At 41.2% G+C, this 17,912-nt stretch overlaps 1 protein-coding gene across 1 annotated transcript; it reads left to right on the top strand.

The window, feature by feature from the left end:
- Window positions 1-12,268: 12,268 nt before the first annotated feature.
- Window positions 12,269-13,882, top strand: LOC311251928 (histone H2A.Z). Its single transcript, XM_084344602.1, has 5 exons — window positions 12,269-12,400; window positions 12,706-12,783; window positions 12,946-13,059; window positions 13,158-13,287; window positions 13,594-13,882. Exons 1-5 carry the CDS (start codon window positions 12,398-12,400, stop codon window positions 13,653-13,655), a joined length of 387 nt encoding a protein of 128 aa, XP_084200728.1. The 5' UTR covers window positions 12,269-12,397; the 3' UTR covers window positions 13,656-13,882.
- Window positions 13,883-17,912: the final 4,030 nt, after the last annotated feature.

Raw genomic sequence — 17,912 nt, 5'->3', positions numbered from 1 at the left:
AATAAAGTTTACTTTAGCATTAAAGGTTTGTACACACCAGACACTCTGAATAACAGCAACCATGTGGTCATATGGGTTTGGTGAATGTTGGGGAAAGGCCATGAAAACATGAAAACACCAAAACATGCAAATCCACATAGTGTAGATCATGGGTCACCAACCTTTTGGAGACTGTGAGCTACCTCAGTGATATGGAGTAATATGGAGGGCTACATGTTTGCTCAGTTTACCGTTAAATGATGAATATTATGTCTTTAATAGGCTACATGTTTTAGGAGACAGTCTAGGTTTAAAGGATAAGTACCGTTTTTTACAACCTGAACCTTATTTCTGGCAAAAGATATGGTCATTTACTCACCCAGATAACTTTGGTGTCATTCGGCGTCGTTCGGACGAAATTAGATCCAGTGTAGCGGCGATATATCCATATAATGGGAGAGACGGGGCAGCGACACACAGCCTCTATATAACGTATTATCTGCCACGAAACTAGTTAATTTCATCAATATTTTGTTACGATATGCTAGCGCTATTAGCCTCTGAGTCCGGGCTCGTCCGTTATCAACATCCGGGGTCAAACTAGCAGCAGCAGCTACAGGTAAACAAGGCGCGCTGTCGCGGGTGCGCGCGCAGCTCAGAGACGACATCTTCCAGGTCAGAGGTAGTAGATCAGCCTACAGACCCCGGATGTTGACAATAGACGAGCCCGGACTCAGAGGCTAATAGCGCTGCGGGCGACTCATATGCTCACAGCAGGATACCAGGAGCTTGCGGGCACCATGTTGGCTACCCCTGGTGTAGATGATCCTTTACATGACGACAACAACGTCCAATGGAGCAAAGTAGCCGTAGGATCAACATATGATTGGATGTACTGACAAGGGAGAAAGGTATCAGTCCTGTTTCGTTGTGATAGGTTTAAATTTTAGAAAGACACTCACATGTTTGCCGGAAGTAGCAGTGTGAAAACAGAGACAATGTATAGTTTTCAAGAACACATAATCCTCCCAGAATGTATATATAGTGTGTGAGGAGTAGCCTAGTTTCTTCTCAGAGCAATCTGTGGCTTAATTTGAAATTTATTTTGATAGTTGCAACCGGAAGTCGACCGAAACAGCTTTTCGTTCTACCTGGCTTTCACGGGGAGGTTTCGGAAGGGTGCAGCCAGCGCGAGGAGGGAGCGAGGAGGAATGGGCGTGGTCACAACGCGAGTATTTGCGATTGACACTGTTGGGGGCGGGGCGTCTGCTTATTGAATGTAGCTTGACAATCGGCAGAAGCAATGTTAAACTGATGATGATATGGACCAATCAGAATAAGTATTACAGACACGTTTCTTCGTGACATAATTAAATCATTAACCAATCTTAAAGCTGTGTGCTTAATGAGGAGCCAGGTGATCCAATCAATAGCCCATTTATCATGTCATGTTCATTTAATTTGTTTAATTGTTGTTGATGTTTATTCTTCATTATAGTAATAATAACTGCAAGATAAACTACCCAAAATACAGCATGCCGTTGTACACTAGTACTACACAAGTACTACACCAGTGTGTTCCTGTGTGCTTGTGTGTTTGGATACACACACGTGTCTCAACATCCATAGAAGTGCAAATGCCCAGTCAGCAGGGCTGCATGCTCCCTCCTTGTCTCCCGTGAGGTTTATAACCCTTATTCTTATTCTTCCATTCTTTCAGGAACAGATGACTCCCCTACTACACACACACACACACACACACACACACACACACACTTCCGCATCCATTAGCATTGCCCCCCCCTTATCCTCCATCCATCCTTCTCTTTAGCTCTTGTGTCCTCCCTCCCTCCCTCCCTCTCCAGCGTCCCATTGGACCATCTGTCAAAGTCCTGTCGGACTAGTCGCCCAGCTGCGACCAGGGCTAGTGTGTGTGTGTTTGTGTGTTGGGTGTGTGGGGGTAACTTTCACTTCATGCACTTGCAAAATCCATTAACAGTCACTGGTTAACTCATTCTGCCCACTGTATTTCTATGAGATTATAATGAAAGCATAATACCTCCCCCACCCATGGGGATGTTGTGATATTGCTTGGTCTGCTGTTTTCAGTTTTTTTCTTATGGACTAGTGTAGGGAGGAACAATACAGGGCCACTAAATGAAGTGCTCCGTGCTTTATGCTGTGTTAACCAACATGCATATTAATTACATAAATAATTAACCAATCAATCAGTGCTTATGTTTTTGCCATAAGTGGTAATACTGTGAAAAAAAACCTGAAGAAAATAAATTTGCAGCAAAGCGACTGCTCTCCATAGGCATTATAAAAATTGTCATGCAAAAGAGAGGAAAAAGGAAGAGTTCATGTTAAAACGAAAATTCAGTCATTATCTCCTCAACCCAATGCTGATGGAATAAGGCTAAAGTTTTGTCATCCACAAACATTTCTGGAGCTTTACAACAGTGTTGTATCATTCTCCTAAATAACTCTAGTAGCTTGGGACTTGTTTAAAAACATAAAAACATCTGAGGAAAAAAACCCACAGCCCAGCGTAATCCAAGTTTCCGATTTGAAAAGACATTATTTACACCCTTGATGCGCGGTTGCGCTCATGCACCCACTTCAGACAGAGTGCATGCTAGCATTTTTAGCTTAGCAGGCACAGTGAAGGTTTAGAAGTAGAGTTAGAAAAAAGGGTGTACATTTTCAAATCAATTTAGGGTGACGGGCTTTCCGGAGACTTAGATCAAGTATTGAGCCATTTTTTGGCTATTGTTTTTTTCCATTTTAAAAGAAGTCTCCAGCTGCTTCAGTTGTTTAGCAGAATGCTGCAACACTGTTTTGCTGTGAAGCTCCAGAAATGTTTTGTGGACTATAGAACTTCACCTGACTTTCCATCAGCATGTAGGGAGGAGATGATTACTGATTTTTACTTTTTGGGTGAACTGTTCCTTTAAATGAGCTGCTTGAACCAGTGGTACAAAAGCACTGATTCAAAGGCCTTTCTATGTAGAATTTTTACATGATTATAGCATCCTTTAAATCATTCTAATGAATGAATAAATAGGTTTGGTAGAAAAATTTGACAAAAAAAAAAAAAGATAGTCTACACAACTTTTGGTCCATGGTTGGGGTTGGAGGGTGTAAAGACGTGCTTTGTAGTTAGGGTAACCAGATAAGAATGGGTGAAATATGGGAGTTGAGGGTGGGTTAGGACACGTTGCCACTGTGGCCGTGGCCTATTGGACAGTGCATTCAGTGTCAATGAACATTAAAACATGGAAGTTCAAACTTGATGCTAAAATTGATTATTTTTGTTAATGAAGTCAACTGACGCCCACAGCTACACTTTCCCTGTCCTGTTTGACTGCAACTTCCCCGAGCTTCATCGACACCAGAAAACAAAAACGGGAAAAGAGCAAGCACACGTCTTATTTTGTGGCTATAACAGCTGTAGCCAATAGAGAGCCAGAAAAGTGTTCATCTGTGTATGTTCTTTTAGGTTATAACTCATCACTTGGGTTTAGTCTAATTTTCAGGACAAACAGGACAGGATTCAGGATTCAGATCAACTGCTTGTGGTTCGGGACTGTTCTGAATTTTGGGTGCATTTGGTCATCCTAATTGTTCTCATCTTTACGGCCACAGCAGATATTGAAAAGTGGCTGATGGCATGCCACTCTTGTTGGCAGGTGTAGAAGCAGCTCTGCCAGTTTATGGCCTATACCACTTTGTATCAGCATACACCATTTCTATTTGCCAACTTTAGTTGCAGGCACCACTGTGTACTGGCATACTGGGGGTGTGCCACTCTCGTTTTATAATCATATGTGGATTGTTAGTGGTATGTCCCTTTGACTAGCGGCATGTTGTATGAAAACAGTGTGTCACTGTTGCCTCCGCCAGCAGATGCCAATAGCCATCAGCTAGATATATTTATGAATGTCACAAGCTGACACATGCTCCTACAACAGGAGTGGCATGCAGTCAGCCACTGCAATCTCGGTGTCACTCCTTTGATTCCTTTGACCCCAGGACACACGATTAGATGTAATATAATTATGAGGACTTGGTTACTAGGAAGTAGCTTGACTCCAGTGCATTGCTGCTTGGCAGTGTCTTTTGATACTGAAGGCACCAGAGTCAGTCCCTCACATGGGGGCTTTAAACTAGTGTTTTGCCCTACACAATTTAATCATTCTGAAGTAAATACTGATGTCAAAGTGTAATGGCTGTGGAAAAATGACACCAGCACGTATAGATATAAACCTCTCTTCACTATGCTTTTCAGTCTGCCACCAGGCTGATTTTTTCCCAGAAAAAATAGGTTCAAATTACAGCACAGAGGAAGCATGTCTGCCATTGCACAATCACTATCACTATCCCCAGGTAACGGTGGAGGTACTGGAATAACTGTGGAAACTATAAACCAACACTCTTTCTTTCTAGAATTATTTCTACTTATTAATACCACCACATGTTTTACTCTCTAATTAGAATTCTTACAGTTGTTTCTGCTGTGGACAGTAGCCATGCTGCTCGCATCTCTGCGACAGTGGTACCAACAGTATTAACAGTGGTTGGTCCGCTCCCAAACCACAGACATAGCCAATGTCCAGTTTTAAGTTAAAGGAAAAGTTTGACACTTCTGTTACTGTAACAAAATAATTTTCTCAACTTTGACTCGACTGGAGCGTCCACTAGGGGTGATTGGGTACCACAGTTCAGAAGGACAGCATTTGGTCAGTCTGCTTTTTGGATTACAGTAGTGGGGAAGTTTTGCAGTGTTTAAAACCAGGGTAACGTTTTGGCTAAAATCAGCACAGAAGTGTCATCACTAATGATTGAATTGCATGCATTGTCTGTCATACTGAGGGACATTTATGTACTGCATTGTTTAATGTAGTGTAATGTCCACATAAATAGACTTTTTATGTATTGTGCTGTTTTATGAAGTGTCGCTGTTTTGTTTGTTTACCTGCCCAGGGACAACAGATGCAAATTAGCTGCTACCTAACTCTGGTTCCGTTTCTTTTAATTGTGTGCTGTCCCTGTAAAAATAAAAACAATACAAAAAAATACAAAAAAACAATTTCATGTACATTATCTGTCATTTCTAAAGAAGTGACCAGTGAGCATGAGAACTGAGCAAGGGTGGCACAGGGTGGGAGTACCTAAAAGCATTAATATCTAGCTTTAAGTCAGCGATGTTCAGACAGCAACCTGCCCACTGTATCATCAGGTCATGGAAGATAGTTAGAAGGAAAGCTTGTTGTTCTCAAGCAATGACAGAACGTATATCAGAGAAAAGCATCATCTTCGATTAATGAATCTCATGTCTGTATGTGAAGTACACAGCCAGAGTCAGGATATGGCGAAGCCTAGCTTAGCATGAAGACTGGGAGCTGCAAGAAACAGCTAGCCTGTCCAAAGTTCACTTACACCTACTGTGACGACACTTCTAAAGCTGACTGATTAACACAATATATCTTCTTAGTCTGTATTTCTATAAAATGTAATGCCTCTTCACTCTGATCTTCTGTTTTTCTGCTAATTATGTTGTGTGGCCTGCCCTCCTCCAGGTCACCAGGTGCAGAGGAGGTCTTGTGGATCGGGAACAACTTGACGATGCCTCGTCCTGCTCAGTCGACTCCTGGATCCACACACTTTACATGTATTATAATTTGTAAGAGATATTCTGTCAATGCAACTTGTAAACTGTGATTTTGTCGTTCTTTTCTGTACATGCAACATCTATTGCATGTCTGTCCGTCCTGGGGGAGGGATCCCTCCTCTGTGGCTCTTCTTGAGATTTCTTCCATCTTTTTTCCCCCTGTTAAAAGTTTTTTTTTTCTCAACATGGCAAGTTTTTCCTCACTTGATTCGAGGGTCTAAGGACAGAGGATGTTATTCACTGGAGAGACTGTAAAGCCCATTAGGGCAATGTGATTGTGGGCTATATAAATAAAACTGATTTGATTTGATTTGAATTAGTTGAACCTGTACACAAACCAAAATGTAAAAACAACAATTTGATTTGATCCTTATTTTCAGAGGAGTTTTATGCTGAAACTATTTCTTGCTGAACAATTTCACTGTGTGACTATCACATATTATATATGTATATTGTATATATATATATATATATTTCTGGTCAAACATTAGAATGGCTGAAGCCTGACTCAGCAGTTTGTTGCCTCCAACACTTTTACACTGTGAGGAATTAATGAACATAACAGCCTCTATGAGCCTCTTTACACTGTGAGCTGTTCCCTGTGATGAATCATGTGTCCTTTTTAGCATCGGTGACCTAACGTCCCCCTGTGGATCATCTCGTTTTAATACAGCCACACAAGAGGAGACGAGAGGTCGGGCGATGACTGAAACACACGCATTCACACACGCGATGATCCTGTCTCTGGGAGTGAGACAACATGAGCTGCCGACAAAAGAAGCAGCGACATAAACTAAAGCCTGCTGCTAATGAGTGTGAATATTCATGCTCTTGTTGACCCACATGCTTCTGGAATGTGTTCATCAGTCCACTATGATCAGTAGAGCTGAATGTCCTGTATGGGTTGGTGTTCATATATATTTGGATTAGACTGATAAATTAGTTCACTGCCTACCTCAAACATTAAGACGGATCACACAATGTAACTATTAAACAGCTGATGTCTCTACTTGTTTTTGAGGTGACCCAGTAATCTAGTCTCCAGTCGAGCAGCAGACTTTTCCCACCATTTTTTTTTTTTTTGAGTCCCGGCAGGCGGAGTGACATCACAGGTTCTCACGCTCTCTGTCCATCCCTTCTTCCTCTGAGCGCTCCCCCTCTTCCTCTCCGGTCCTCCCAAGTGGGTTATAGAGATATTGTTGGTTTCCTGTCACTTCTCCATAGATTCACTAATCTTCTCTCAGCTTCATAAACACTGATTGCATTATGGGATGTCATTAACATATTGAATTCATAATAGAATATCGTAAACTGAAGTGTACTTCCTGTACATGAGCATGCAAGTGTTTTCAGACCAGTGAAGGAGTGTGTCTAAGGGGTGGCAAGGGTCAACCCTAAAGTTGTGTTGGCCACCCTGAAATCTTGAGAAATAATTGGTTGATTTCACATTTGCCTGCTCTGTGCTTAAATGAATACTCAGTTTAACACCTGGACCTCCTGGATTCAGAAAAATAGTTTTAATGTTATGACTGATCCAACCTGGGTAAGTGGGAGTCTGACCTGGTGACAGGCATTAAGAAGAACCATAATCATTCTTGTTTGTTTATGTAGGTCATATAGAGGGATCATCAATAAACAATAAAGATGCTTTTATAACTAGTTTAGCCCTTGGAGTATGATATGATAGAATTATTCCTTTGATATGAAATAAATAAGTACAATGTTAATATGTAATGTAAATATATAGAACTGATGTAACGATTACAAGTTTTTCATAATATTACATATGATAGGTAAACAAGCTTTTAAAGACTTGACAGTTTTGCAACGAGGAGCCGCAGACGAGCACGGGTACGACGTTTAAAGGGGATCCACTGGAAAGGAAAAGATAGAATGAATGGGGAGATAGACAATGATGAATGGAGGGACCGGCTGGACAGGGCGGATGAACGTGGGAGTGTGGTGTGAGCAGGCTGAAGGCAGCAGGATGATAGTAGGCTGGTGAACAGGCAGGCAGACGAGGGATGATCCTGAGAAAGGAGATAACAGTTAGCTCGCAGTAACAACATAAGAAAGCTATTCACGAGCAACACTAGAGAAGCTTCAAGTATCAGCTACCACTGTGGCAGGTGGGGAACCAGAGAAGAAGAAGGAAACACAAAGGAAACCAATGGAAGCTGAATAAAAGACTGTAAAGACTCAAGTGTTGGAGCTGAATACTGAAAAACTCAAACACATAAAAGCAAAAGCAGGTGTTAAACACAACATTAGATAACAGGGTTTTAAGCTGCTTCAAAGGGCGGTCAGATTTTGATAAAGCCCCTTTCAGTTTCTATCCAAAAACATTTTGTGATACACTGTATCAAATGTCGCACTGAGGTCAAGAAGAACCATCACACATCATAACATACCAAATGTACTGTTGTTCTAAATAACCAGAAACCATCAAGAGATTTCCCTCCAGTTCAGTTTAGTTTCAGAATACCAGTGGATATTTAATTTCTGTAGTGGGTATGTCACTTTTCCCATCGGGTTCACTGGCACCTGTGGGGTTTTTTTCCTGCAAAGTTAAACTTTCAACTAATGACCAACGTCCTGTGGACACTGCTCAGTTGTCTCTGACCTTACAGGAGACTGACACAGTGACCTTAAGGAAGAAAGGCCACGTGAGGAGGGACCCAGGGTGTAAACTGGGACAGACGGAGAGATGGTGAAGGACACATGGAGATGGAGGAAAGAGACTCCAAAACTTTCAGAAACAGGCCGTTCAGTGACAGAGAGACTGGGAGGTGACTGACAGCGACTGAGGAAGAGAGGAGAATGAGCAAACGAGGTAGAGGTCAGTGGAGAGAGTGAGTGAGTGAGTGACTGCTGAAAGGGGAGTACGCCTGGGAATGAATGGTATGAGCTTTAGATGACCAGCCCACCACCAGCTGTGCATGTTGTTTCAGACACACACACACACACACACACACACACAGATTGTCTTATCAAGTCCCGACACACCACACACACCCTGACTGGAGCCTGTTACACATTAACACTGCAGTAAAACAGGATGAAAAGGAGACTGAAATCTCTCTGGTTTCATGGCTCTCTACTGCACACTGATCCTCCAACTGCTGCTGGTACCACTGTGAACTGTTACTGTCAGTATGTGACCATCATAAGACAAAGAACCATATTCAGAAACAGCATGTTGTGGAGTACACTCATTGAGGCCTCTCTCACTACCTTTAAAACAATGTGTATAAAACTTAAAACTTGAGTGTACAAGAGTGTAAATTGTTAAAAACAAGTTTTGGAAAGGAAAGGAAAGGAAAGGAAAGGAAAGGAATCATCATGTTGGATTTTTTCATTTGTACATGTTTTTTTAATATAAAAATCATACCAAGCATAGTAAAATATTTTTTTAGGAATCGCTCCTACCACCTACCCACAAGAGACATAAGTGTCATATCCCCTACACAACACAACATAACACAACACAACACAACACAACACAACACAACACAACACAACACAACACAACACAACACAATACAACACAAGTAGAGTAACGTGTGGAGAAAGGTTGGAGGTTTTTTTAATTGTATCTCAAGGTCCACTGTCTGATATTTTCAGCTTTCAGCTGTATTTCATAGTCTTCTTTACTCCCAACAAAGTGAAATGCAGTTAAAAGCTAGTAAGTTATTTTCAAACTGGTGCCGTATAAAAAACATAAAACATAAGAAGTGACACAAATTAAGACACAGGGGCTTAAGAGTGTTGATTTCCATGTCTAGTAAAATTTAAAGGCTAAGATGTCAAACTATTAGAAGTGAATAAATTCTGGTCCTCATGGACGACAATGACAGGACAGATCTTTATTTTAACCCTAAACATGTTGGATATGATCTGAAAATAGTCACCTCCTGACCCCGTCTTCCACCCTCAGGTCCCTCAGGTCAGCTGAGGCTCCTGGCTGTCGTTGTCTAAACTTAACCACGCCTTTGCTGTATCAGCCACTAGACTGTGGAACAGCATTCCCCTCCCAGTCAGATCTCCCCATGCTTTGACTCTTTTCAGTGCAGGCTGTAGACTTACTTTACTGACAGGTGTTTGAATCTTCCAGATGTGTCTGCTGTCGGACACATTGAAGCTCTGGTGAAAGTTCAGACAGGAGGACTACACTTTTGCATACTCAGTCTTTAGTTGATTTCTCTTATCATCCATTCATTCACTCCTCTCACTCATGCTCATAACTGCCTGTCATCATCTGGTGCTGTCAGCAAGACACATCCATCCAATAGTACAGCGACACACCTTCACTGTTAGCCTATCATCTTACCGCTGTCTTTTTAAATACCATTGTCTCCTGCCTCTAGTTCATTCATGCTGCAGTTTTCAGATTCACCAGCTTCATCAGCTTCATCAGCTTCATCATTTCATCTGTTTATCTGTCACAGAGGAGTCATCAACCACCACCATCAGTCTGTGGACTCCATGGGGGGATTCCTCTCGCTGCTGCTGCTCTGGGCAGACACCCTTCACTCACAAAATCTCCCTGTAGAGTCTAAGCGCCAAAGACTTTCTGACAAGACACATATCATCTGCTGTTATAAACATTTTCTTTACTCCATTCACTAGTCTCTCTCTCTCTCTCTGATGTTTAAGTCTGCGCTTCTTGTATTTGTTTAAGCTACCTGCTTATCTGTAAAGCATAATGTGACTTGTTCTCAAATGTGCTTTAAAATAAGTTTGACTTGACTCGATGTCAATGGTGCACAGCAGTAGACAGTAATGAAACAAATTTCATGGAAAAATTGTGCCGGTTACCATATCTGTCATCTGTAGTACTGTGTGTCTGGATACATTCCAGCCAGATATTAGAACAATTGGATATTTGGAAAGTGCAGTGTCAGACTTGAGAGGTGGGAAGTTCAGATATTTATTCCTTTTTCCTTCCAGAATATCTGAGGCAGCGGAGTGATAAAAAAAAGACAGACAGTCCTGAGATCTCATTTCCCTGTGGTCAAACTAATTTCCAGTGAAAGAAGCAAAGTAAGATGGTGCATTAGGTGGATGATTATGTGTGTATTTGTGCTGATGCACATTTGTGGCCTGTTACAGAATGCAAAGCACTTTACTGTGAACCAATGATGAGTTGGGTAAACATCATTATCAACCAACATCAACTGTATTTTCACAGAGTTATCTGTTCAAAACCTTCACACCAAAGCACTACAGCCACTTCTTTGCTTGTTGCTCTCATATAACATCAGTCCTCAATTAAAAGCTGACATTCAAGTAATAAATCAAACTATGGCTCAAATAATGGGGGCCCTGGTAGGCTGGAAAACAAATACCAGGCATTTCCATGTGATGCCTCCCATATCAAAATCGTAGCATAATATGTAGCATAATAAGATTTCCATTCATACTGATGATAAAAATAATATAAAAGCAAAATAATCCCGTTGTAGTGGAAGCAATAGATGAAGAAAGCGCAGAGTTTCTATTAAAGGAGTTTTCCGACAGTAAACTAAGCAGCTGTTTGCAGCATTGGAGTTGGAGCGGCCCCCAAACAACATAGGGTCCCAGGAAGTGCTTAGTCTAGCCCTTCAACTCTGGAATAAGAACATGACTTGTTGGCTTTACAACATGAGGATCATTATCCATTTGACTTTTTTATTCAGGTGCAAAATTGCAATGACTGGCCATGGACACCGCTAAAGAGCCTTTATGGTAAGCACTACAGACTCTTCATATTAAATCCCACACGCTGCATCTTTAATTAAACCAGATGTGTGACATTTTCTGAATCTACAGCTTGACATGACATCTGTCTCTATAATGTCGTGGTTATAATATAGTTAGTACAGTGAAGAGGGCAGGAGTTGATGGCTGTTCTGAATGTATATCTCTGCATCTGCATGTTGAACCATGAGCATTCACTGCCCTCATGTGGCCATTGTGAGAAACTACAATACAACAATGCTGACGGCAGCAAATTATGACGTTACATTTTGATTAAAAAACAAGTTTTTGTCAAGTGCATTGCGCAAAGAAGCTTGATTTTCATTATATAAAGAGATGGTTACTTTTGCACAAGAGAGAGCCTGCTGCTGATTCTGCAGATTTACTGCTTTCCCGTGTAGCTTTTTTAAATTGTAATTTCATTATCGGACATAATGTTGTGTATGAAATGGAGCACACGTTTAAGGCCGACTGTCATAAATATAATGTCAGTGATCGTTTTTCCTGTCTTGGTTCATATAACGATAAAGCTTGTCCAAATAAATTTTACACATATTTTCGGTCAACATATTAACTTGACTTGATGACGCAACAACTTCAGACTCAATGTATTTTATTTGGTCTCAAGACTGAGTAGACAACCTTTGAAAGAAAAAATGTTTTCCGAATTAAAACTAACTTGTCCTTGTCCTAAAATGACACAGACAATGGGAATAGACCGTCTAAATGTCAGAACTACATTACCCATCATTACTTTGAACGGAAATGTGCCATCTTTCCCGCAAAGTGAGGTATGTTCTTGTTCATTGGCTGAACGCCACGGCAGGAAACGCATAACGAAATATGAGTGGCTGGCGGTCTCCCTTTAGTTACCCGGATAAAGTTCGGCTATATATAAGATACAATCGAAGGCGGGGGGTTGTAGTTCAAACCCACAGTCGGTACTCGATAACAAGAAGCTAGATATTGGGCCACAGCGTCAGAAATTATTTGTAGATTTTAAATATGGTAAGTATTTTAAGTCATCTTAGCGACCTATCTGAACGATAAGCTGTCTATGCTGGTGTTTTTCTGGCAATACATGTTTAATAGCCGCCAGTGTATTTCGGTGGATAGCTAACTGGTAGCCGCTAGCGTTAGCTGTTGTAGTAGCTTAGCAGGCAAGCTAAGTTGCCGTTATTGGCTGCGTTGAGGAAGCAATAGGGTGGCCAGACTGCTAAGAGGGCGGTAAAACTGGCCACCCCTAGTCGTTGTTATCACACACTAATACAAGATTTGGTGGCTGTAAACTGAACATTTTCCGCGTTTTGCAGGCTGGTGGTAAGGCAGGTAAAGACTCCGGGAAGACCAAGACGAAAGCTATTTCGCGCTCGCAGAGAGCTGGACTGCAGGTTTGTCCACTGAAATTCATTCATTTCCTCGACCGTGCTAACACGAGCTAACGTTAACAATCAGACGTCGCAGAGGTTACCCAGCTGGTGGCCGTCTCTCACTGACAGGCCACTGAGCCAGTCATTTATATGCGCTAATGCCCGCTGTGTTTATCGCTGCAGTTCCCAGTGGGTCGTATCCACAGACACCTTAAGTCCAGAACCACCAGCCACGGCAGAGTTGGAGCCACTGCAGCGGTGTACAGCGCGGCTATTCTTGAATACCTCACGGCCGAGGTAACGTCCTTTTTATCTTGCACCTTATCCACACATCGGCCCTGCAGAGCTGCTGTTATCTTGGTATGTAACTATCTAAAGCTGGGCTTTTCTCGCAGGTTCTGGAGTTGGCAGGAAATGCATCAAAGGATCTTAAAGTGAAACGTATTACCCCACGCCACTTGCAGCTGGCCATTAGAGGAGATGAAGAGCTGGATTCACTTATCAAAGCCACTATTGCTGGAGGAGGTAAGGACACTTTTCACCCTGTTAGCATTTAGAAGTGACTGTTGTTAATCTTTAATAAGCTTAACATGTAAAACGGCAAATGTATACACGTTTATTCTTTATAAATTAACACAAAAAAGACGAATGGTGACAGATTACCAAGTTGACAACACTTTAATTTAATTTTACAATAAATCATTACTCTGTAGTCTCAATCGCTCCCTCACTTTTCCACTGCTCAGACAGTCAACACAAATGGAAAGTGTTCTGTGTCTGCTTGACTTCGACACTGTTAATGGCTCATCCATTGTTGTGTTTGTTTCCCAGGTGTGATCCCTCACATCCACAAGTCTCTGATTGGAAAGAAGGGCCAGCAGAAGACTGTATAACCTGAAGTGCTCTGGAAGTCTGCATCAAGTGGTTAAATGTCTTAGATTAGAACACCTTTGTATTGAGCTTGCATTTACTCACCTGGGGTATTTTTTAAAAGTGGCTTCAGAGAAGCTCATTTCTTGTGTTTTCTTTGTTTTTCTGGTGCTGCAGTTTTTGTGTTGAAACTTGCTTTTGTGGCGTTCCCATGTTCAAAGTGGTGTTTTAATAAAGCTCTTACTGGGCATTTGCAGTTTCTTCTTTCAGTTCTTGCATTTTCATGGGCTTGTTTCTGTTCCGCACTAGATATTCAGTTGATTCCTCCGGTGTAGGTGACGCAAATGTGTTTTGGATTTTGTGGTCTATATTGTCCCAGTTTGAAATACTCCAGCCCGGCACTAGAAAGCCAAGGACAACCACAGTCTGCATGTGGAAAGAGTCGTGGCATGCTTGGAAGCAGCTTCAGTAAACCATCAGTTTCAGCCTCGTGTAGTTGCATGACTTGCAAAGCATGTTTTGAGTTTTACTGGACTGACACACTGGGGAAAGACCCTGTAGTCATTTTTGGATTCCTGAATAAAAACTGAACTGGTACTGTCAGAACATTTTTGCATATTGTGTATGATTGGCTTATTGCATGAAGGCAGTTTGACTGCATTCCCAGTTTCGAGATGAGATGGTTTGATGAAAGGCCCCCCATGTTCATAGAAAGTCAGTTGAAGTTTCGTCCACAAAACATTTCTGTCGCTTCATAGCAACACAACGTTGCAGCGTTCTCCTAAACTGAAGTAGCTGGAGACTTGTTTTAAAACGTAAAACATAAAATGGCACCATGCAGCTTGTCTGGCATAATCCATGTCTCAGGATGCCCAGAGATCCCAAATGAAAAGATGTTGGACCCTTTTTAAAGCCAAAATGTTCATTGTAGCTGCTAAGTGAAGAGCATTGGCACTTCAAATTAATTTTGAATTTCTGGGCTTCCAGATACTTAGACTGGACAAGCTGTATGGAGCCAGTTTTTTAAAAAAGTCCTACTTGAGTTGTTTAGGAGAACGCTGTTTGCTGTGAAGCTCCAGAAATGTGTTGTGGGTTACGAAACTTCACCTGATTTTTCATCAGCATGGGGAGAGGAGATGACTGAATCTTTGTTTGGGAGAACTGTTCCTTTAAATGATCTGTAGCATGAATAGTATTGTATAGATTACACGTTCAACATTATCAAACAAAGCAGTGACTATTTGTTATTGAAACATGAAATGTAAAAAAAACAACAATTTGGTGGATGTTGATGGCAACTGTGAACTCCTTTAATGAAAGGCAAAAAATATGGTTAAGTAAAAGAAATAAGACTTTCTAGGTTAAAGAGTTTCTGAGTGAAAGACCAGTTGACTGCTTTCAATACCTAGTGCTTACCTTACCCATAATGCAACAGCCACTGAGTGGCATCACTGGAGGCAGTTTATCAGATAACATGCAGCTTCCTCTGGAGCCACAAAAGGCTTTACACTACGTTTTCACAGATGCAGTAGTATCCCAAACACCTGTTAACACGCTTTAATGTGTAAAATTGGTGGAATTGCCCTTTAAATATAAAACTCAAGGATGTCATCCAGTGTTTTTTAGGAAATTTTATGGATTAAATATAACTTAATATTTGAGTAACTATTTTACAGGGAGGTTCCTTTTGGTGGCAACTTAGAACTTATATTTTATTCATCCTCATTTTAAACATTATTTTACAAAGCACTTGTGCACCAAAGAACACCATATAAAGGACATAAAGCTTGAGCACCCTTGGCTCTAGACAGAAGAGGTCTCCAGGTCAATTTCCTCCTCAGCCGTATTGCAATCATAGCATGAGACGACCACTAGATGACACTGTAACACCTCCTACTGTATGAAGTACCACCATGGCCTCAGTTATTCTGATATATGGGCCCATATGACTAGAGTCAGGGTCCCCTCTAAGGATAAATGGCATCAGTGATTTAGACACTGAAAAGCTGTAAAAGAAATCATTTGGATTTAACAAACTGAAATACTGACAGGCAGATCTATACCATTCCCACATTCAAAGAGTGACATTAATCACATTCTCAACAATGGTTTTTATTCACTGGTAAATGTTGAGCTTGATCCCAGACAGTAGAGTGATGTACTACAAATGGGATGCAGATCTGAGGTGTGTGTGTGTGTGTGTGTGTGTGTGTGGGTGTGTGTGTCCAGGCAGATTTATGGGGACAAAACCATCTCCAACGTATCGACCTGGATGACTTTGTGTGGGATTTTGTGGCAAACTGGAAGCTGCTCTTGAACAGCCGCTGACTCATCTTTGAGCTGAATTTAAAGCTGAATTAACCAATTTTGCACTTGAGTAAGGCTCAGCTAAAGCAAGAGATAATTGATTTATTTTTTTATATGACTTCATTACCCAGAAATCAATTGTAATATCAGTAAGTTACCGTAGATTGGTGAGATGCTGTTCTGCTGTAGCCCCACTATCAGGAGCTTTACTAGACAAACAATGTGTGGCCATCATTAACCTCATTTGGAAGTTACATCTACATTGAGCCACTCAAACAAAAGCACAAATGACATGAACAGAGTTAATGTTATTGAAACTCATAGGTACACACAAACTTGGGGCAATGTTATAAAGCCTCTTCATTCTTGTCAAAGCCCTCATTACCCACAATGCTACTTAATCACCGACAGTGTGATAAGATTTTCAGGTATGTCACTAAGCGATCTGAGGTGTGCATGTGTGAGCATGTCCGCCATCTTTTATTTTTTTTGGAGATGGAGTGTTGCTGATGAGTTGAGGAGTGTCACAGTCTGAGGAGTGACGCTGCTCTGTAGTCTGGTGGTACAGCAGCAGATACTTGTGTATCTGTTGTCAGATGGCAGCAGGGTGAACAGACTGGGGCTGGGTGGCTGTTGTCTTTTAGTATCTTTTGCTTCTAATCACCTGCTGTAGAGCCTTCCTGTCCTGTGCCATGATGAAACATGCCAGTTTGCGACATTTCCAGTCAGGATGCTTTCTATTGCTCCTCTGCTTCTTATGATGATGATCACATAATAATGATTGTTTTCGAATGGCAGTGTGTGGTTTGTGTTGTTCATGCTGCTGTTATTGTGTAGCCCTACTGTGCAATAATTCTGAGAAATTGTCTTTCATGCTTTGACAATATTGTTCTTATTATTTCCATGTCAATAAGGCCCCTTTGAATTGAAGTGAATTAATGAAAAAAAAAAGCTTTGTTAGGATAGGCCAGGCACTGCTATATGCGATAATAATTAGCACATGTGATCATAATCATACACTTACTAGACAAATTATACTGCAGTTCTGTGTGTGGTTTGTCCAATTGGTGTTGCCATACCTAACTATGCCAAACTCTAGACCCAAAGACCCATAACTCCATTTGTTTCATTTTCAGATTTGTAGTCCTCAGACCATTGACTCAAGTGATACTGCTTGAAGATATCTATGAGACTTTGCACAGTTCCCTCTGAGGTCACTAAAGACTTGTTCTCACTTATGCAGTAATACCCTCCCCAACATCTGGAATGATAAGGCTGATGTGTACACTCAGTGCCACTTTAAGAAAACTGCACTTGAGCAGCCCTTTTTAGAGGCAGCAGGAGGCAACTAATTATCAATATGTCAATCTTACATCCATACTGTCCATAATTCTTTTGTAAGGTGTCAACGAGTGTATTGTCTTCTTCTTAACATGTGTCAGTTCAGTGGTGGTGGATCGAGCTGCTGCACATTTAGATTTAGAAGCCAATAAACAGAGTCGACTTTCGGGCAGAGAGCAAATGAGTAGATCTATGCTGTTTTAAGTGACAGGGAGGAGATGTTCCTCGTGGAAGACTTCAATATAGTCCAGGATGCAGCTCTCAAACTGCAACTTACTGCTCAGGTAGGTGTTTTAGCTAGCTGTTTCCCCTGACATGAGATTGATATTGCTCGTCTCATTTCACTCTCAAACAGAAACCAAATGAACATTTTTCCCAAAATGTTGAACTATTCCTTTAACATTCTGGCTGTAAGCTCCCTGAGTTTCATGGGTCCATTTATTTTTACTTACTTTTACTGAAATCATGACTCTGCACATTGTATTTTATAAAGACAAATCAGAAATTCCTTGTTAATGATGTGTCGGTGCACTGGCCTAAGAATTTAGCAAAATAAAGTGTCTTCTTTTCACCCTTTGTGTAAGTGAAATCAGATGTGACATTTAAAAATAATTAAGAAAACTCTTGTGTGT

This window comes from Pagrus pagrus (genome assembly GCF_965226575.1).
Source record: "Pagrus pagrus genome assembly, chromosome: 22".
Lineage (NCBI taxonomy): Eukaryota > Metazoa > Chordata > Actinopteri > Spariformes > Sparidae > Pagrus > Pagrus pagrus.
This window is presented reverse-complemented; position numbering and strand designations above follow the sequence as displayed.

What these genes read in the sequence shown, in the direction of transcription:
- LOC311251928 (XM_084344602.1), top strand. An exon ending in TTGAATACCTCACGGCCGAG is followed by an intron (nt 13,060 to 13,157) that starts GTAACGTCCTTT and finishes CTTTTCTCGCAG; the next exon opens with GTTCTGGAGTTGGCAGGAAA. An exon ending in AGCCACTATTGCTGGAGGAG is followed by an intron (nt 13,288 to 13,593) that starts GTAAGGACACTT and finishes TTTGTTTCCCAG; the next exon opens with GTGTGATCCCTCACATCCAC.